Source organism: Dipodomys ordii, unplaced genomic scaffold, assembly GCF_000151885.1.
Source record: "Dipodomys ordii isolate 6190 unplaced genomic scaffold, Dord_2.0 Scaffold92, whole genome shotgun sequence".
NCBI lineage: Eukaryota > Metazoa > Chordata > Mammalia > Rodentia > Heteromyidae > Dipodomys > Dipodomys ordii.
In genome coordinates, this window is record NW_012267308.1 from 5,286,534 (window position 1) to 5,306,333 (window position 19,800).

At 52.3% G+C, this 19,800-nt stretch overlaps 2 protein-coding genes across 3 annotated transcripts in view; one reads left to right on the forward strand and one right to left on the reverse strand.

Moving 5' to 3' along the window:
• Capn12 (calpain 12) overlaps positions 1 to 4,820 on the reverse strand; it is a 12,474-nt gene extending 7,654 nt beyond the window's left edge. The window contains exons 1-5 of the mRNA XM_013026199.1: positions 4,704 to 4,820; positions 1,885 to 1,954; positions 1,621 to 1,739; positions 1,301 to 1,434; positions 572 to 740 (exon numbers count right to left, since the gene is read on the reverse strand). Coding sequence (XP_012881653.1) covers positions 572 to 740; positions 1,301 to 1,434; positions 1,621 to 1,739; positions 1,885 to 1,954; positions 4,704 to 4,769 — 558 coding nt within the window. The 5' untranslated portion in view covers positions 4,770 to 4,820. The remainder of the gene's footprint in view (positions 1 to 571; positions 741 to 1,300; positions 1,435 to 1,620; positions 1,740 to 1,884; positions 1,955 to 4,703) is intronic.
• Positions 4,821 to 13,217: 8,397 nt separating this feature from the next.
• On the forward strand, positions 13,218 to 19,206 carry LOC105993166 (delta(3,5)-Delta(2,4)-dienoyl-CoA isomerase, mitochondrial-like). Of its 2 annotated transcripts, XM_013026339.1 has the most exons (10): positions 13,218 to 13,303; positions 13,659 to 13,863; positions 14,016 to 14,104; positions 16,716 to 16,840; positions 16,920 to 16,968; positions 17,115 to 17,179; positions 18,108 to 18,178; positions 18,267 to 18,338; positions 18,551 to 18,647; positions 18,915 to 18,998. In XM_013026339.1, the coding sequence occupies exons 1-10, from the start codon at positions 13,264 to 13,266 to the stop codon at positions 18,927 to 18,929; spliced, it is 828 nt and encodes a 275-aa protein (XP_012881793.1). In that variant the 5' UTR covers positions 13,218 to 13,263; the 3' UTR covers positions 18,930 to 18,998. The 2 variants fall into 2 exon arrangements, with proteins under 2 accessions (XP_012881793.1, XP_012881794.1); XM_013026340.1 differs by lacking the exons at positions 16,920 to 16,968; positions 18,108 to 18,178; positions 18,267 to 18,338; positions 18,551 to 18,647 and having other exon boundaries at positions 18,915 to 19,206.
• Positions 19,207 to 19,800: the final 594 nt, after the last annotated feature.

The window sequence follows — 19,800 nt, forward strand, 5'->3', positions numbered from 1 at the left end:
CAAGAGGCTGAGATCTGAGGATCAAGGTTCAAAGCCAGCCCGGGCAGGAGAGACCGTGAGACTCCTATCTCCAATAAACCACCAGAAAACCGGAAGTGGCCCTGTAGCTCAAGTGGTAGAGCGCTCGCCTTGAGCTGAAGAGCTGAGGGACAGCGCTCAGACCCAGAATCCAAGCCCCATGACTGAAGAGAAAAAAAAAAAAAAGAAAAAGACTTCTGGCTTCAAATTGTGATCCTTATACCTCAGCCTCTGAGCAGCTAGGATTACAGACGTGACCCCCAGCGCCTGCCTATGATTTTTTGTCCCTTGGGTGGTGGAACACCCCTGCAGCTGTGGGAGCCCCTTGTATCCGTGAAGGGGAGAGCTTGCCCCGGAGTGAGGCTCATCCAGAACTAGACTAGCATAAACACTTTTGCAACACCTGGATCCAGCTGGGTCTGAAGCTTGTCTTAAAAACAAATAAATTCCTTCTCGCTTACTAATTTGATCTGTGGGGGAGACGCTGACGGAAGGGCCTGGGAAGCCCCACCCCACGCTGACTGTGGCCGATCACAGTGGGTCCCCCTCTCACCAGGGCAGTGGCACCCACGAGGGACTCCTTGGCCAGTGCATGGCGAAGGGCGGTGAAGAGGCCGGGCGTGTTTTGTCTCAGGTAGAGCACCTCGCCCACGCCCCCCGTGAAGTCCACAAAGGCCTCGTTCATGTGGCCGCCTCGCATGGTCTCGTAGGAGCCGTGGAGCCTGTGGGGATGTGCGGGAGGGGTGTGAGGCGTGGGGGAGCTGGGCGCCTCTGTCCCTGCAAAGGACACAATCAAGTAGGGGGTGGGTGAGAGAGGGGTGCTAGAAGGCCCCGGAATCTGGACCTGTGGTGCCTGGAGCCTCCAGGACTGCACATTTTGGGGGAACTTGGGGAGCTCTTTGGGAGCTTGCTGTAGAGGTGACTTCTAGGGAGCTTGTAGGCATTCCAGAGCCCCATGATGGGGAAGGACAGATTGGGGGTCCCAGGGATACTAGGATTTTAGGGTGACTATGGACATGTCAGTGGGTCAGGAGAGATGCTGAGCTTACAGGTTCCCCAGGAAAGAAAGCTTCGACCCGGGTGACGGGTATGTGGGCTTTGGGGAGATCCTTGGGAATAATTATGGGTAATTGGTAGGGTTATGGGAAGGCGCCAGAGGGGCGTGTGGACAGTCTGGAGGGTTTGCAGGGTGCACTGTGGTTTTAGGGCTCATGGGGTGGTGACTCGGCTTGAGGGTCCTTGGTGAGGTGCCTGGAAGAACTCAGAAGTCAGGGGTCCTCACTTGGCATAGGCTTTCTCCAGAAGGGGTGCCCAGAACTCGTTCCTCTGCTCCGAGTGCACGAACATCAGCTTGCCCTCCTGGACCGGCAGCTTGTCATCCACCACAACATCCACCCAGCGGCCAAACTGCCAGAGCTGGCGGGAGAGAGGCTTGGCTGCCACCCCAGCCCACCCTGGAGCCCGACTTCTGACCTCAACCCTGCTTACCCAGTCCTTGAGTTCTAGAATGAGTACCACAAGGGGACAGTGTCCATTACGAAATCTATGGCACCCTGCCACCAGAGGGGAAACTGAGGTGCAGAGAGACAAATTAAACTCTACCCGGAAGTGGAAGACGCCTGCGTAGCCATCTTGGAAGCTCTGTCCTGGGGGGACCACCCGGTACAGGAGTCGGGGGTACAGTGTGAGTGAGGCGGCGGCAGCCAGAAACCAGCAATTTCCTGGAAGACAGGCTCAGTGAGGGGGCGGAGGCACACAGGGGGAGGGAGAGGAAGAATGAGGGGAGGGAAAGAGAGCCAAGGCTTCCCGTCAGGGCCACTGTCCCCACATGGATATTTGGGGGCTCAGACGGCCCGGGCTTCTCACCTAGTCTCCCCTGGCACACATCTGTCCTGCTCATGTCTTCACAGATGAACTGAGGCTTCTCACAAAACTCCTGGGCAGGAAGGGGTCCAGTCAGAAAAGCCAAGGCAAGCCGGGCACCTCAGATCACACCTAGGTACTCAGGAGATCTGAGGATGGCGGTTCAAAGCCAGCCCAGACAGGAAAGTCTGTGAAACTGTTCTCTTCAAGGAACCACCAGAAAACTGGAAGTGGCACCCTGGCTAACTGGTAGAGCACTAGCCTGGAGCAGAAAAGCTCACCCCAGGTCCTGAGTTCAAGCCCCACAATGGACAAAGCAAACAAACGGCAAGAGCAACTAGGAACTCAGGTGCCCCCCAGTGCTACCACATCAGCGAATGGGGCCTCCAACCCCCGAAACCCGTGGAGCTCCTGCAGTCTAGTCCAGACTGCTGTCTGTAGGTCAGGCCCTGCCTCCTCCCTCAGACCCAGAAGCCCAGGCCCCAGCCCTCCTCCCTCAGACTCAGGGGCCCAGGCCCCAGTCCTTTCTCTCCCTCAGAACCAGTCTCCTCTCTCGGCCTAAGGAGTACAGTACCCAGCCTTCCTCCATTAGACCCAGCCTCCTCCCTCCGGCCCAGCCCCACTTTACATGGGGTCTCTTCCACTCCACCCCTTTGGCCTTCTCCGAGTCTGGCCCCAGGGTGTCATAGCCAAGGGCATCTGGGCCGGCAGGGAAACAGGGGTCGCGGAAGAGGATCCCTGATTCCAGACAGGCTGCTCGGATAGCCTGGTAGTTCTGGCCCCGAAAGAGCTGTGGGCCCCCGGCCCCAGCGCTGGAGCCGTCATCCACCAGCTGGATGGTGACCCGCCTGCCGCTGCCTGCCATCGGACACTCCGGCTCCGGAGGGCCCTGGGCCCTTTAACCTCCTGAGTCATGAGGCGGGGCCTGCTCCCTCAGAGCCCCGTTGGGGGTCTTTAGGAGCCGCCCTTGTTAATATTAATTGATGGTTTGGGGTGCCAGGGAGCAAGGACGCCTCATCAGTGGTTTCCTCCCTGGGGCGTGGAGCCTTCAGTTGTGGCCAGGGTGGCAGCTTAATGGGCTTGACCAGCAGCAGGAGGGAAGGTGGGCAGAGCTGAGGGAAGACTGGCCAAGAAGGAGGTCAACCTAGGGATGTGTTTCTGCTTGTTGCTGGGGGATGGGGAGGGAGGCGCAGCTATCTGCTTTCTCTGCACCTCTCTTCGGTCGGCCTCTGCTGCCAGCATTTCTCCTCTGACCTCTCCATTTTCTCTAAGCCATGATAACCCCTTGACCACCAAGCCAGCACCCCTCTTCTGCTCAGGCTCACACTGCTAAGCCCCTGGGACATTGGCAGGGTCCCTCAGGCAGGGCTGATTGGGCCAGCAGCCCAGGGCTCACCTGAGCCACGTAGCCCAGTCTTGTACAGGGGCACCTCAGGGTCTGGAGGCAGAAGGATGATCCCAAGAGGACCCTAGGGCCCTTAGAAGAACGGCACTCAGCTGTGCCTCAAACCTTCTGGCAGACAGCCTCTAATTCCCGGCTGCCTGGCCACCAAAAGGAATCACAAAACAGGATGCCTTAGGCCAGGCTCAGTGACACATGCTTGTAATCCCAGCTACTCTACCCCAAAGTCTGAAGTAGGAGGATGGAGCAAAACTGGGAGACCCCCCCCCCCATGGGCTGGGAAGGTGGTTCAGTGGTAGAGCGCTTGCCTTGCATGCATGAGGCCCTGGGTTCGATTTCCCAGCACCACATAAGCAAAAAGAAAAAAAGCCGGAAGTGGTGATGAGGCTCAAGTGGTAGAGTGCTCGCCTTGAGCTGAAGAGCTGAGGGACAGCGCCCAGGCCGAGTTCAGGCCCCATGACCGGTCCCCAAAAAAAAAAAATGGGAGACCCCATCCAAAAACGAAACTATAACAGAAAGGGCTGGACCCCGTGGCTCAGGTGATAGATCGCCTGCCTAGCAAGCACAAGGCCTCGAGTCCAAACCCCAGTACTGCCAAAAGCAGCCTCCAAATAATTCCTATGCATTTGGCCCAACCTACCCCACACCTCTCCCATCAGGGTCAGAGAGACGGCCGGCAGCAGGGACCAGGATTAGAACCATAGCACATGGGTTCAAGCCCCAGCTCTGCTACTTATGTCTCTGGACAAAGTCACTCCACCTCTCTAGGACTCAATTTTTCATTCCTACAGTGGGGGGTGAATATGGGCTCTACTTACAGAGGAGCTGTGGTGAGTGTGAGTGTGAGTATGTGTGTGTGTTTGGAGTGGGAATTAGACACCATGATGATAAATTAGCTGAAAAACATCCGATCAGCGATTAACAATCTACACAATTTAGAGGTGCAGGATCAGCCGATAAAACCTTCCAGACAATGAACTGGAGGCAGGGGGGTGACCAAAGAATGAGGAAATAAGGACAGAGTGCTCAAGCTTTGGTGCCACAACCATGTAGAGAAGAGAGGGAAAAAAAGGCTCACCAAGGCTGGGAATGTGGCTGAGTGGTAGAGCGCTTGCCTAGCATGCATGAAGCCCTGGGTTCCATTCCTCAGTACCACATACACAGGAAAAGCCAGAAGTGGCACTGTGGTTCAAGTGGTAGAGTGCTAGCCCTGAGCACAGGCCCTGAGTTCAAGCCCCAGGACCAGCAAAAAAGAAAAAAAAAAAAAGAAGAAAGAAAGAAAAGAAAAAGACTCCTCAGCAAGGACTTCAATTCTCACTATTTATCCAGAGGCCAAAGTGGCAATGAAGACAGCAACCAAGATGGCTGAGACGGGCTCAGGTTCACATGTTTTGTTTTGCCACAGGAAGGCAAAACTTACCTTCTGCGCAGAAGGGAACACCAGCAAGCAAGCATCGGCATAATTTCTTGACTCATAAACTTCCATATTGCTGATAACTCATGCCTGAGATCCCAGTTGCTCAAGAGACTGAACTCTGAGCACAGTAGCTGAAATCAAGCCCAGGCAGAAAATCCATGAGACTCTTTTCTCCACAATTAACCTCCCCCTCCACTCCCACCCCCCAAAAAAAGAAGTGGAGGTGTGATTCAAGTGGTAGAGTTCTAGCCTTCAATGGGAAAAGCAAGAGAGCATGAGGCCTTGATTTCAAACCCCAGTAGTGGAGCACACACGCACGCACACACAGAATTTTCCTATTACTTTACTTACATTCCTGTCTTGTGGGAATTCTTGTTATTCGCACGGGAAATGAAGGGTTATCTATGTCTTTTTAGCACTTGCATTCACAAAAAGGTAACAATGAGCCTGAGGGTCCATGCCCCAGGCTGACTCTAGCTGCTTTCCAGTGCCTTCCTCAGCCGCCTCTGTCATCTCTCTACCAACTTTTCTTTTCTCTCACTATGTAGGCTGGGCTGGGCTGGAGGAATTCAGGATCCTCTGGCCTGCATCTCCCCAGTGCCATGAGAGAGGGTTCTTCTCCTCTGTCTTCCCACCCCTGCAGTTACATACAGCTGACTCCTCTTTACTCCAATCACCACCCACATGGGTGACACCGTGCAGTGACCAGGAGTGACCACTCTTGTGATGAGTGGATCCTGAGGCCTTGGGGAAGGGGGGCTGGTTGCTAGATGTCCCCTATCACCGAGCGGGGCCCTGCTGGCTGGCTAAAAGGCAGGCTCCTAATATACCATTTTTGTTGTTTTGTTGTTTTTTTTTTTGCCAGTCCTGGGGCTTGAACTCAGAGTCTGGGCACTGTCCCTGAGCTTCTTTTGCTCAAGGCTAGTACTCTACCACTTGAGCCACAGCACCACTTCTGGCATTTTCTGTGTATGTGGTACTGAGGAATTGAACCCAGGTCTTCATGCATGCTAGGTAATCACTCTACCACTAAGCTACATTCCCAGCCATCCACAGCTGTTTTGTTGTTGTTATTGTCCGCGGTGGGGCTTGAACTCATGGTCTGTGCACTGTCCTGAGCTCTTTTGCTCAAGGCTAGTGCTCTACTGCTTTGAGCCACAGCTCCACTTCCAGTTTTCTGGTGGTTAATTGGAGGAAAAGAGCATCACAAGCTGGCTTTGAACTGTGATCCTCAGATCGCAGCCTTGGAGTAGCTAGAATTACAGGTGTGAGCCATAGGCACCAGCTCCACAAGTGTTCTCTATCACAGCCGCTTCACACCCAGGGGCCCTGCCATGCCTCTCCAGAAAAACTGTACGGACCATACAGAAATCCACATCTGCCTGGGGTGCTTTTCTGTTTGTGGGGCTGCAGATGAAGTCAGGGCTTGGAACAGGTGTAGGCTGCTTTAAGAGCCCAACTGTTTATCAGGAATCAGCCCCTTCTGTAGGCTTAAACAATCCATTGACTCAAGTTTTTTAGACTCTCTGGTAAAGCTAGCCAGGCCTCCTCAGCTAAAGATAGCCATGTGACCAAGGCCTGCCAATCAGAGCCCAGCAGCCATTAGCCAACATGGTGCCCCTCCCTCCCCAGGCCTCCAGATCATAAGGTACTAAGCTGTTCTGGGGCAGATGAGACTCCAGAGTAGTCTGTGTCTATTTTGGCCTGTAAATGAGGCCGAACTGATGGGAAGACAGACAGATGAATGAGATTCCCCTTGAGCATGAATCCAGATGTGCTTTATTTACTTATTTTGAGACAGAGCCTCATTATATAGCCTAAGCTGACCTAGAATTTAAGATCCTCTTTCCTGGCCTTCTAGAATCCTCTTTAACCCCAGATTGGCATGCACTATCAGGCTGGGTTCCCAGATGTGCTTGAAACCACACTTGGACATTCAAGGAGCCAAGTAGTGCTGCTGCTCTTCTATTTTTCCATTTTCTCACTAGCAACCAAAGGGATGCCCTCTCCACCCTCCCCTTCAGTTAGCATGATTTTTGCAAAGGTGTCCCAGCCCAAAGGCTGAACACCAGTCCTGTGTAACTGTGACACAATCTGCAGCCAAGGATTTTGTGCCTGTTCATCCCAGTTCCCACACATACCTTCTTACTATTGGCCAAAGCCACCGGAAAGACGGGCACTGGTGGCTCATGCCCGTAATCCTAGCTACTCAGGAGGCTGAGATCTGAGGAACCCGGTTCAAAGCCAGCCTGGGGAAGGAAAGTCTGTGAGACTCTTATCTCCAGTAAACCACCAGAAAACCAGAAGTGGTGCTGTGGCTCAAGTGGTAGAGCACTCCTCTTGAGCTGAAGAGCTCAGGGATAGTGCCCAGGCCCAGAGTTCAGGCCCCACGACCACCACCAACAAAAAGCACCAGAAAGAGACTATGCTTGAGTCAATAAAACAAATCTATGTAAAACACTATCCTTCTGGTGGCTCACATCTGTGATCCTAGCTACTCAGGAGGCTGAGATCTGAGGATCCTATTCCAAAGCCAGTCTGGGCAGACAAATCCAGGAAACTCTTATTTCCAACAACATCAAAAAAGCCAGAAGCAGAGCTGTGGCTCAAGTGGCAGAGTGCCAGCCTTGAGCACAAAAGCTAGGAGAAAGCGTCTAGGCCCTGAGTTCAAGCCCTACTACCAGCACCAAAAAGAAAACGAAAGCCCTCTAAATTCTTCCTTCAGCTCCTGGTACCCCTGTTCTTGGTCCTACAACCCTTATGATGATCCTGGTAAAATTTAATACACACTGTCCAGTCACTCTAATAAATTGGGTCTTAGATCTCCATGTTTCCATAGATCTGAGACCAATTTTTTTTGGGGGGGGTCCGGTCGTGGGGCCTGAACTGGGTCTGGGCGCTGTCCCTCAGCTCTTCAGCTCAAGGCTAGTGCTCTACCGCTTGAGCCACAGTGCCACTTCCTGCTTTTTTCCCCTGCTTATGTGGTGCTGAGGAATCGAACCCAGGGCCTTAAGCATACAACGCGAGCACTCTACCACTGAGCCACCTTCCCAGCCCAGATGAAAGTAATTTTTTGTTTTTTTGGACAGTCCTGGGCTTCTTTTTGCTCAAGGCCAGCACTGTATCTCTTGAGCCACAGTGCCACTTCTGTTTTTTTCTGTGTATGTGGTACTGAGGAATTGAACCCAGGGCTTCAGGCATGCTAAGCAAGCACTGTACCACTAAGCTACATTCCCAGCCCCTGAGACCGATTTTTTAAGGGTTGGTTTGTCTATTAGGAGACAGAGCTGTCTGGCTGCCTCTGCTCTATGATGTCAGCAGGAGGTGCTCTATACCTACATCAAATTGATGCAAGCTACAGAACACAATGCTTAGACTCTGCTGGGCTTGGAGGTACATACATATAATCCCAGAGGTGGAGAGGTGGAGAGACAGAAGGGTCACAAGTTGGAAGCCATCCTTAGCAAAGTTAGTAGGCAACTCCATCTCAAAATCAAAATCAGACTGGGAGCTAGTGGTTCATGCTTATATTGCAACTCCATCTCAAAATCAAAATCAGACTGGGAGCTAGTGGTTCATGCGTATATTCATAGCTAATCAGGAGGGTGGGATCTGAAGATCACACTTCAAAGTCAGCCAGGGCAGGAAAAAAAAATCCATGAGACTTTTATCTGCAATTAATCACAAAAAGCTGGAAGTGTAGCTATCGTTCAAGTGCTAGCCTTGAGCTAAAGAACTCAGGGACAGCCGGGTGCCGATGGCTCACGCCTGTAATCCTAGCTAACTCAGGAGGCTGAGATCTGAGGATCACGGTTCAAAGCCAGCCCAGGCAGGAAAGTCCATGAGACTCTTATCTCTGATAAACCACTAGAAAACTGGAAGTGGCGCTGTGGCTCAGGTGGTAGAGTACTCGCCTTGAGCTGAAGAGCTGAGGGACAGTGCTCAGGCCCAGAGTTCAAGCACCACAACCGACAAAAAAAAAAAAAAAAAAAGAACTAAGGGACAGAGCCTAGGCACGGAGTTCAAGCTCTATTACTAGTATACACTTGCGCATGAGCACACACACCAATAAGACAAAAAGATGGAGGAAGGTGTACAGCTTACCTAGACAGCTACTCTTACCACTTGAGTTACATTCCCAGCCATGTTTGCCTTTGTTATTTTCTTCAATTACATCTTCTGTGTTTCCCTGGAGACAGCCTAGACCTCCATTCTCCATTTACAATTCCTACATAGGTATGATGACAGGTATGTGCCACTTTGCCCGGCTATTGGTTGAGATGGGGTCTCATGTGTATGCTTTGGCTAGTCTCAGATCATGTTTGTTCTATCATAGAGTCTCAAGCAGATATGATTACAGGTGTGAGCCCTGTGAAAATTTACCAATGTTCAGAGCAACACTTGTGTATCATATATACAAATTTAGTGTCAGAATTCCTTCACAGAACTTTCATTTGAATTAACTACCCAGTAGTGCAGCTATGTGGCCTATCCCCAATTCTTTTTTTTTTGGGGGGGGGTCAGTCGTGGGGCTCGAACTCTGGGCCTGGGCGCTGTCCTTCAGCTCTTCAGCTCTAGGCAAGCACTCTACCCTTGAGCCACAGTGCCACTTCCGGTTTTCTGAGTGTTTATTGAAGAGTCTCACCGCCTTTCCTGCCCCAGCTGGCTTTGAACCTCCATCCTCAGATCTTAGCCTTATGAGTAGCTAGGATTACAGGTGTGAGCCACCAGCGCCCAGTTTTACCTCCAATTCTTAGCAGCCATCAATATTTCTCTACCAAACAGAACTGAACTTGAATGTGACTAATATTTAGACTAAAGTCATAGCATCAAAATCAGGCTTGAAAGTAAAGCCTGCTCAGAAGTAAGCCAAGCTGAGCTCTGGGCAGCTGAGACCAGCCGGGTAGTAATAGAGGCAGGTACAATATGGACATACAACCTGTTCTGTCGGGCTGTCACAGATGTCCTGAGCTCACCTTTCATAAAAGTTTCCTTTAAGGTGAACCTAACAACACCCTTGGGAGGCCTGGTTTCCTAGAGCTGGCCAAGAGGGTAGGGGGAGGAGGGAAAGGATAGACACAGGGTCTTTTATAATGTAGACATTGGGAAGGGTGAGGAAAAATCTCAAATATTCCCCCTGACACTGCATGGTACCAATTTCACCAATACGAGCGCACATTTCTTCTTTCTTTCTTTTTATTTATTTTTTTGCCAGTCCTGGGGCCTGAACTCAGGGCCTGGGCACTGTCCCTGAGCCTCTCTGTGCTCAAGGCTAGCACTCTACCACTTGAGCCACAGCGCCACTTCTGCCTTTTTCTGTTTATGTGGTACTGAGGAATGGAACCCAGGGCTTCATGCATGCTAGGCAAGCACTCTATCACTAAGCCACATTCCCAGCTCCCCACTGCATTTTTTTCTCAGTTGCGGGGCATGAACTCAGGGCATGGGCACTGTTCCTGAGCTCTTTTGCTCAAGGCTAACGCTCTACCACCTGAGCTACAACCTGATTAATTGGAGCTAGGAGTCTCACAGACGTTCCTACTTGAGGTGGCTTCTAAGATCCTCAGATCTCAGCCTCTTGAACAGCTAGGATTACAGGCAGGAACCACCAGCTTTGAAGTCAAGGCCTAGGTGCTGTCCCTTAGCTTTTTCAATCAAGGCTGGCTCTCTCCTATTTAAGCCATAGCTCCACTTCCAGCTTTTTTGGTGATTAATTGGAGATAACCACCAAAAAGGGAGTGTGTATGGCTCAAGTGACAAGGTACCTCACATGTGCAAGGGCCTGAGTTCAAACTCCTATACTGGAGAAGAAGAAAAAAGCCAGGCGCTGGTGGCTCACACCTGTAATCCTAGCTACTCAGGAGGCTGAGATGTGGGGATCCCAGTTCAAAGCCAGCCCAGCAGGAAAGTTCATGAGACTCGATTACCTCCAATAGACCACCAGGAAACCCGAAGTAGCCTTGAGCCACTGGACAGTGCCCAGGCCCAGAGTTCAAGCCCCACAATCGAAAAACAACAAGGTCTTGCTAGCCTGCAGTCCCATCACCTGCTCTGACCACCCAAGTCCAAGCCCTACTAGATATATGGGAGAAGTTGATGACACACAGCGGAGTCTCCGGAAATTAGTGACTCATTAACCTAGTTTTCCAAAATTGACCATCCCATGTCCACATACCCCAATAAAACTTGAGGTCTTGGGGTGTGTAGTTCAGCACTCCCACCTGAACATGCCTGACCTCCCATCTGGAGGGGTTACATTAGCTTTGCTGTCGCTTTGCTTTGCATCAATAAACCTGCTCCTGATTAAGCCACTTCTGTTTGTCTTTAAATTCCTTCTCCTAACTGGGTGTCTCCCCTCTGCAATCCTAGCTACTCAGAAGGCTGAGGTCTTGAGGATCACAATTCAAAGCTAATCCTGGGCAAGAAAGTCTGTGAGATTCTCATCTCCAATTAACTACCAAAAAACAGGAAGTATGGTATCAGCCTTGAGTGATAATGCCCAGGGACAGTGCCCAGAAAACTAAGTGGTGGTAAGAGCTAGGCCAAGGGTGTGAGACACCTGTAATTGCTCAGGAGATAGGCAGAAGGATGTTTGTAGCTCAGGATTTCGAGGCCCCATTTAAAAAAAAAAAAAAAGCCAGGGCTGGGAAGGTGGCTCATTGGTAGAGCACTTGCCTTGCATGCCTGAGGCCCTGGGTTCGATTCCTCAGCACCACATAAGCAAAAAGAAAAAAGCCGTTAGTGGCGCTATGACTCAAGTGGTAGAGCGCTAGCCTTGAGATGAAGAGCTGAGGGACAGGGCCCAGGCCCAGAGTTTGGGCCCCAGGACTGGACTAAAAAAAAAAAAAAAAAAAAAAGCCAGATGCTATGGTTTATACCTTTAATCCTAGCTATCAGGAGGCTGGATCTGAGAATCATGGCTCAAAGGTAGCTCAGGCAAGAAAGTCCAGGAGACTCTTTATCTTGTATTAATCACAGAAAAAGCTGTAAGTGGTGCTGTAGGTTAAGTGGTAGAGTGCTAGCCTTGAGAAAAAGAGTTTAGGGGCAGTACCCAGGTCCAGAGTTCAAGGCTGAGGACTGAGGGGCAGCATCCAAGTTCAAGCCCCACAATGGATGAAACAAATAAACAAAGAAAACTGAGATCTTAAGAGATACTCCAAAATGGCCCTATTTCTTCAAAGTAATGCTCCCCCTCTTTTTTTTTTTTTTTGTCAGTTGTGAGGCTTTAACTCAGGGACTGGGCAGTGTCCCTGAGCTCTTTTTCTCAAGGCTACCACTCTACCACTTTGAGCCACAGCTCCACTTCTGGTTTTCTGGTGGTTAATTGGAAATACAAGTCTCATGCATTTTCCCCCGGGGCTGGCTTTGAGCCAAGATCCTCAGATCTCAGCTTCTTGAGTAGCTAGGATTACAGTTATGCACCACCAGTGCCCAGACTTTGTACCATGTTCTTCTGCCTCTTGCCATATTCTGTGGGTTGCCGTAACTCTGCCACCCAAAACCCAGTATCATTGGCTGGGTGTGCCGTAATTTACTCAACCTGGGACTAAAGGCAATTTCCAGCTCTTCTCTCCTACTGCAAACAACTACTGCAATTTGTACACTAATTCCTTAATGAATACCTAAGCCAACTTTTCTGCTGCTAACTGCCCCGCTACACAAGCCAATTGTCATGGGAGTTACTCAGTAAAGAATGTCAGGCAGAACCTGGAGGAGCCTGCAGAAGAACAAGTTCCTGGGACTTGGACAAGCCACACTTGGGAGGAGCGGCTGTGTGCTTGAAATCCCACTTGGAGAATTTGCTCTGAAGATGTTAAGCAATGTCTACTAGTCAAATGACATTATTTGACAGCTAGGCCACCATACACCTGGGAGAGTACTGAATCGGGGTTAGTTTTAAACCAAGAAGCTTTACAGAGTGATTATGAGCAGCAGTCTCCTGCAGTCTATCAGCCTCCCTTGCAGCTAGAGTTTCCTTCTGGGCATCCATGGAGTCCAGGGTCTACATCCGGGTACTACGATATCTTTACATCCGCCATGTAAAGAACAGAGGCCTAGCCCAAGCGGTGGCCTTCCTGGAGTCGGTTTCTCGACTTGGGGTGCTGTGGCGAGTTGGCACAGTCCTGAGGCTGGCGACCAGCACCTCCTCGCAGCACAGCTCGTCCCTGCTCTTCTTAGTTGAACTTGCGCGAGGATAAACTCCAGTAGCAGCAACTGCGCTGTGGCCTTCACGTCCTTGCTCAGTCCAGCTGTGAGCACTTTGCCCACTGTCACCAAACAGCGCAGTGCTGACCTTTATGCGGAATTGGCCCCCTGGCGGTGAGACACGGGCCCAGGCCAGGTGCCCAGTGGGCCAAAGGGTTCCTTCCTGAGCTGCCTTCCAAGCACGCCAGAGGACTCCCAACGCCACTTCCGGTTGCCCTTAGTTAAGATGGCGGGCGCAGGGGCGTCACCGAGGGTTGGGCTGCGGCTTCTATGCCCTTGCCCAACATGGCGGATCTCGTCCCGCCCCTCGGCTTCCGCCCCTCAGGTTAGTTTGGTGACAGTCCTGCTGACCGCAGCGATGGCGGTTTCTCGCGCAGTCCGCGACCTGTGGCTGAGGCGTAAGTCACCCCCTGTCCTCTGGGGGGTCCACCGAGGAGAGGCCTATGCGGAGGCAGCAAAAGGGTCCGTGCGCTGCCTAACGCAGGGGTCTCCAGAGGCTCCCAACCCGAGAGAACTCCCCAACTCCCGAAGACTGTGTCTTTGCAATCTGGGGTCCCTGACAGCTCGTCGCCCCCGGGCCTGGCTCAGCCCACCGTCCACGGTCTCAAGGATTCTCAGACTCAGCCACTGCCAAGTGCACCCCAGTCCTCAAACCCCAGTCCCCCTCGACCCTGGGCTCTGAGGACTTTGTGTTCTCCAGGCCAGGCTCCCCATTCTGGCGTCGCCAGGGCTCTTCTTCCCCTCTGTCCCCAGGACTGGCAGCGCCCACGCAGCGGGGCTTCCACCTCAGCCCTCGCCCCCTGAGCTCCTCCGCACACCAGGCCTCCAAGGCAGCCCCCTCGGAAGCCTCGGACCACAGCTATGAGTCCCTGCAGGTGACCTCGGCTGGGACACACGTCCTCCACGTGCAGCTGAACAGGCCTGACAAGAGGAATGCCATGAACAAGGCCTTCTGGAGGTGCGGGCTGCACATCCTGGAGGCCTTCCTGCAGGCGGAGGCGGGGCTGGGGCACCAGGCCTGGCTGGCCTTGGAGGACAGACAGATGGACTTGAGGGTGGGGCAGTCCCACTGCTGTGCTTACTGGCTCTTCCCTCCTTGCTCCTCCACAGGGAGATGGTGGAATGCTTCAACAAGATAGCCAGGGACTCCAACTGCAGGGCTGTGGTGGTCTCGGGTGCAGGAAAAATGTTCACTTCAGGTACCTTCTCCTCCCCAGGCGCTCCTGGTCCTGGTGGTATGGCAGTGCTTCTAATTGAGGATTTTAGGCAGCTCTAACTTATGATTTGAACCTCTTGCTCTTTTGTCACAAGACCTCATTTCAAGCATCCAATCAGGGGCTGTGGTGTGGCTCCGACAGAGCACTGGCCTTGCATGCTAGAGGACCTGGGTCATCCCCAGCATCCCCTCCCCAGACAGCCAATCGAGAAATGAGTGCAGAACACACTATCTGAGCCCTTGAACCAGACAGTCGAACCAGACTGTTGGCCTCTCAGAGTCCAGAGCAGGGTCAGCCAAGTGTGTCACCATAGCGGGGCCTTGCCCACGTAGTCAGCAGGCACATGCTAGTCTCTGGGTGTCTGTGGCCCTTTGCTCTGCTCTCCAGAGGGTGTCATCGGCCATCAAAGTCCCTCAGTGTTCTGACTTCAGATACTGTAGGTTTTCTTCTCACATATCCATTTGCAGCCAGCAAAGTGGCTGGCATCTATAATCCCAGCCACTCCAGAGGCACAGATGGAGAGGATTGTTGATTGAGGCCAACCTTATCAAAAAGTTAGGAGACATCTCCCACCCCCACCCCATGTCAACTGATAGCAGGGCATGGTGGCTCACACCTGTCATCCAGCTACTCAGAAGGTATAAAAAGGATTGAGGCAACAATCATTAAACAAGCAGAAGGGAGGCCCTAGCGAGGCCAGGGCCTCTCAGTGGCAGACAACAGACACAAGAAGCAATCCCAAGCCAGGAGTCACTGGCTCATGCCTATAATCCTAGCTACTCTGAAGGCTGAGATCTGAAGATCATGGTTTGAAGCCAGCTTGGGCAGGAAAGTCTGTGAGACTCTTGTCTGCAATAAGTTACCAAAAAAGACAGAAGTGGAGCTGTGGCTCAAAGTGGTAGAATGTTAGCCTTAAGTGAAAAAGCTCAGGGACAGTGGCTAGGCCCTGAGTTCAAGCTCCCACAATGGGGAAAAAAAGCAATCCCTATAAAAATGCCTCCATTTCTATGTGGCCTCCATTTTTAGCACCCAACAATTATAGCCCTTAAGATCTGTATTCTGTAACATGAGCCCAAGGACCAAAGAGAAGACAGGCAGCTTCTCCCAGTGACTGACCCTATGAAGAGATGAAATTACAGATAAAAGAAAAACATGAAATTTGGCACTGTAGCACACAACTGTAATCCTAATTATTCAGGAGGAAGAGGCAGGCAAATCCTCCTTTTCCCTCCCTGACCCTGGCCTTCATCTCCATCATACTCACTCTATTCTAGCCCTGCAGGCCATCTTGAAGACCCATACCCAGGTCAGGGGCATTCCAACTCAACCACTGGGCCTTTGCACTGGCTGTTCCATCATCTGTTCACCACAGTCTAGATATATTCATGTCTCTTCCCTTTGTCTCCTTCAGGTCTTTCACTGAGGTCAGTAGACAAGGCAACAGCCTCCCTGCTGACTTCCAACACAGATATATGTCATACTTTTCATATAGTTGAGATGGAGTCTCAAGGAGATGTATTGTAGGCTAGCCTCCAACTCCTGATCCTCCCGCCTCCACCAAGTGCTGGGATTACAGGCCTGTGTCACATTGCTCCAGTCTAATTTTACGTGTGTGTGTGTGTGTGTGTGTGTGTGTGTGTGTGTGTGTGTGTGTGGCTGGTCCTGGGCTTAAACTCAAGATCTAATCTGGTTTATCTTTCTTGCTTATGGCACCATGGAGCCTGGACCTCTTTGGCCATCAGATAGCCATAGTTGCAGGCTGGAACTCAGGGTCTTGCCCATCCTGGGCAGATTCTCCACCACTGAGCCACACTCTAGCTGGGACAGTCATGAACAGCAGTCCAGGCCTCGAATCTGAGCATTCAGGAGCCAGAGGTGGAGGGTCAGGAGTTCCAGGCCAGCCAGGGCTACCTAGCGAACTCTGTTTCCAAAACAAAACAAAGACTGCATACCAGTGACTCAAAGGCTGAGATCTGAGAATCATGCTTCAGAGCCAGCCTGACACTAAAGTCAGTGAGACTCTTATCTCCAATGAACTACCAGAAAACCAGAAGTAAAGCTATGGCTCAAAGTGATAGTGCTAGCCTTGAGCAAAAGAGCTTAGGGACAGTGCCCAGGCCCTGAGTAAAAGCCCTATAAAACAAAGCATGAAAGAAAACCAGGAAAGCTGGGCACCAGCAGCTCACTCCTGTAATCCTAGCTACTTGGGAGGCTGACAGCTGAGGATCATGGTTCAAAGATAGCCTGGGCAGGAAAGTCTAAGAGAGACTCTTCTCTCCAATAAACTACTCAGAAAAAGGTGGAAGTGGCCCTGTGGCTCAAGTGGTAAAGCACTAGCCTTGAGCAAAAAACAGCCAGGGACAATGCCTAGGCCCAGAGTTCAAGCCCCAGGACTGGCAAAAAAAAAAAGAAAAATAGAAGAAAAGTCAGAAGAAGGAAGATGGAGGTACAAGTTCACGCCATCTCAAACCCCAATCTCAGGAGACAACTTGCTGTGGCTAGTGACCATGGGACCATTTTGGATCTGAGTCCTGGCTAGGTTCTAGAGTGCTGGAAGACTATGTGAGTGCCTCCTCCCCCCTTTCCTGGCCAGGAATTGACCTCATGGACATGGCTTCAGAACTGCTGCAGCCTGAGGGAGACGACGTGGCCCGCATCAGCTGGTACCTCCGTGACCTCATCACCCAGTACCAGAAGACCTTCACCGTCATTGAGAAGGTGACTCTGGGCACAGCAGGGCAGCAGCTCCTCTGCCCACTGCCCTCAGCCCTGACCCCAGCCCTGCCTTCCCTTCCAGTGCCCCAAACCTGTGATCGCTGCCATCCACGGGGGGTGCATTGGTGGAGGAGGGGGTGCTGAGGCCTCCCCTCCCTCAGCCAGGGCTTCCACTCTCAGCTCCCTGCTGCTGAGCCTGGGGCCCCGCATGCGGCCATGACTGGGGAGCAGGGTCAGGCTCCTTCCCTCTGCATTGTCCCTGGCCTCTTCCTTCCAGGTGTGGACCTCATCACTGCCTGTGACATCCGCTACTGTGCCCAGGATGCTTTCTTCCAGGTCAAGGTGAGTCTCCCTGAGCTCCTCCCACAGTGCTGACTAGAGAGTGGCACACCTGTCAGAGCAGGGACCACGTGTGTGGAGGGAGCAAGCCCTGAGGGCTTCATGGCAGAGGAGTCAGAGTGGCCCTTCCAAAGTGAGGCTCAGGAGACAGGCAGGGTAGCACACAGCTGTCATCCTGGCACTTGGGAGGTGAAGGACCACATGGCAGGACCTTGCCTCTCCAAACCAAGAGCTGGGGATTTGGCTTGGTAGACTGCTTATCTGGCACATGGAGGATCTTGTTCCTGGCTCTAGTACAATGGAGAACATCTCCTGGCAGGCATCTAGGGAAGTGAGAAGTGATTGGGGGGAGGTGGCACAGACAGTGTGGCTGTCAAGCCACGCTGGAGACCCAGAGACACAGGATGAAGCCAGGTGCAGGTGGGATCTGGAGGGAGAGAGGGAGAGGAGGGGAGGGAAAGGGAAGGGGTGCCTCCTGAGAGGTGAGGTCGCCATGAAGAACCCACTGTAAAGAACCAGGAAGTTGCTGGGTGCTCATGCCTGTCATCATAGATACTCATGAGGTTGAAATACGAGGATCAAGGTTCAAAACCAGCCTGAGCAGGAAAGTCCATAAGTCTCTTATCTACAATTAACCACCAGAAAACCAGGAGTGGTGCTGTGACTTGAAGTGGTAGAGTGCTAGCCTTGAGCAAAAAAGAGCTCAAGGATAGCACCCAGGCCCGGAGTTCAAGCCTCAGGACTAACAAAAATAAGAACCAGTATGTCTCCTAGGGAGGAACTGTCTAGGGTTAGCATTGTAGGGGAGTAGGAGGTGTTCGGGGGTGAGGGTACAGAACTGGTGGGAAGTGGGGAACAGCTCTGGAGAATGGCACCAAGTCCTGGCCTTGAGTGTTGGAAAGCAAATTATGACAGTCCCACTGCACACTAGGAGGTGGACATAGGCCTGACCCCTGACTTGGGGACGCTGCAGCGGCTGCCCAAAGTCATTGAGAATCAGAGGTGAGAGGGGGGCGGAGGGGAGGACTGTGGGGTCTCCCCCACCCCAGACCACAGGGAGTCCTGATGCGCCCTCCCTCCATTCCCACAGCCTGGTCAACGAGCTGGCCTTCACTGCCCGAAAGATGATGGCGGGCGAGGCGCTGAGCAGTGGACTGGTCAGGTAGTGGGGGCTGAGGACGGGGACAGGGCCACGGATGGGGGCGGAGGGCAACCAGGGGTTCGCGGGGACCTCCTGTCCCCTCTCCAGGTCACGGGCAGTGTTTTCTTGGGAGTGGCTGTGGCTGGCAGCTGGTGGTGAGGGGTCAGTACCTGGAAGATAGGTCCTCTCCTGGGCTCTGCCAGGCTTCCTATTCCTTTTATCCCCTCCTGAAGCCGTGTGTTCGTGGACAAGGAGGCCATGCTGGACGCAGCCTTCACGCTGGCGGCTGAGGTGTCGAGCAAGAGCCCAGTGGCCGTTCAGAGCACCAAGGTCAACCTGCTCTACTCGCGGTGGACATGGCGCAGGACTATGTAGTGAGCTTCAGCCTTGGCCAATCACGACGCTTCCTGCAGGATCTCTGCCAATCACTGCTCATGCTGCATGGCCTCCACCAATCACCACACTCCCAGTCCGGGCACGGCCTCCACCAATCACCTCACATCCTGCTACTCATGCATCCAATAGGGACTCGGGGGCGGGGGCCTGCACCTCGCCCTCAGATTGGTGCCCACTAGCATCACCCTGCCCCCTCCGCAGGCCTCTGGAAAATGAGCATGCTGCAGACCCAGGACATGGTGAAGTCAGTGCAGGCGGCCATGGAAAAGAAGGCCCTGAAGAGCGTCACCTTCTCCAAACTCAGCGCCAAGCCCGGCCTGCTCCGGGATCTGCCTGCCCACCTCTGTGCTGACCTCCTCCTCTGTAGTAGGAAGATTCAAGACAGACCTCTAGTGCCTTCTCAGTGCTCTCAAGCCTTATAACTTTATGGTGATCATTTCTTCCACCCAGGTTTTTTTCTCTTTTCTGAGAACAATTAAAAAACAAAAATGTTCTGGAGAGAACTTGGCCCATTACTGGAGGGGAGGGAGACCTCGAGTCCCGGGGGACTCCCAAAAGGCAGCTGTGAAGTTGGGGATAAGGTTCTTTTGCTCTTCTGAAACGAGTTGTCATTTTGTAGCCTAGGCTGCCCTGAGTCATTTGATCCTCCTGTCTTAAGTCACCCTTGTGGTCAAGGGGAAAGATCTGAAGGGTCAAAGATGATCACACAGGGTCAACAGGAAAGGTGGGAGGGATAGATCAGAGGTTACATAAACATTCTGAAACTTGATTGTCACATGGTTATTCTGGCTATATTCAGAGTCACCTATAGATGTTATTTTTATCTTCACTTTTTTTTTTTGGTCAGTTGTGGGGCTTGAACTCTGGGCCTGGGCACTGTCCCTCATCTCTTCAGCTCAAGGCTAGTGCTCTACCGCTGAGCCACAACATCACTTCTGGTTTATCTGGTGGTTTATTGGAGATAAGAGTCTCACTGACTTTCCTGTCCAGGCTGGCTTTGAACCTCAATCCTCAGATCTTAGCCTTCTGAGTAGCTAGGATTACAGGTGTGAGCCACTGGCACCCAGCTTATCTTTACTTTTTGTTA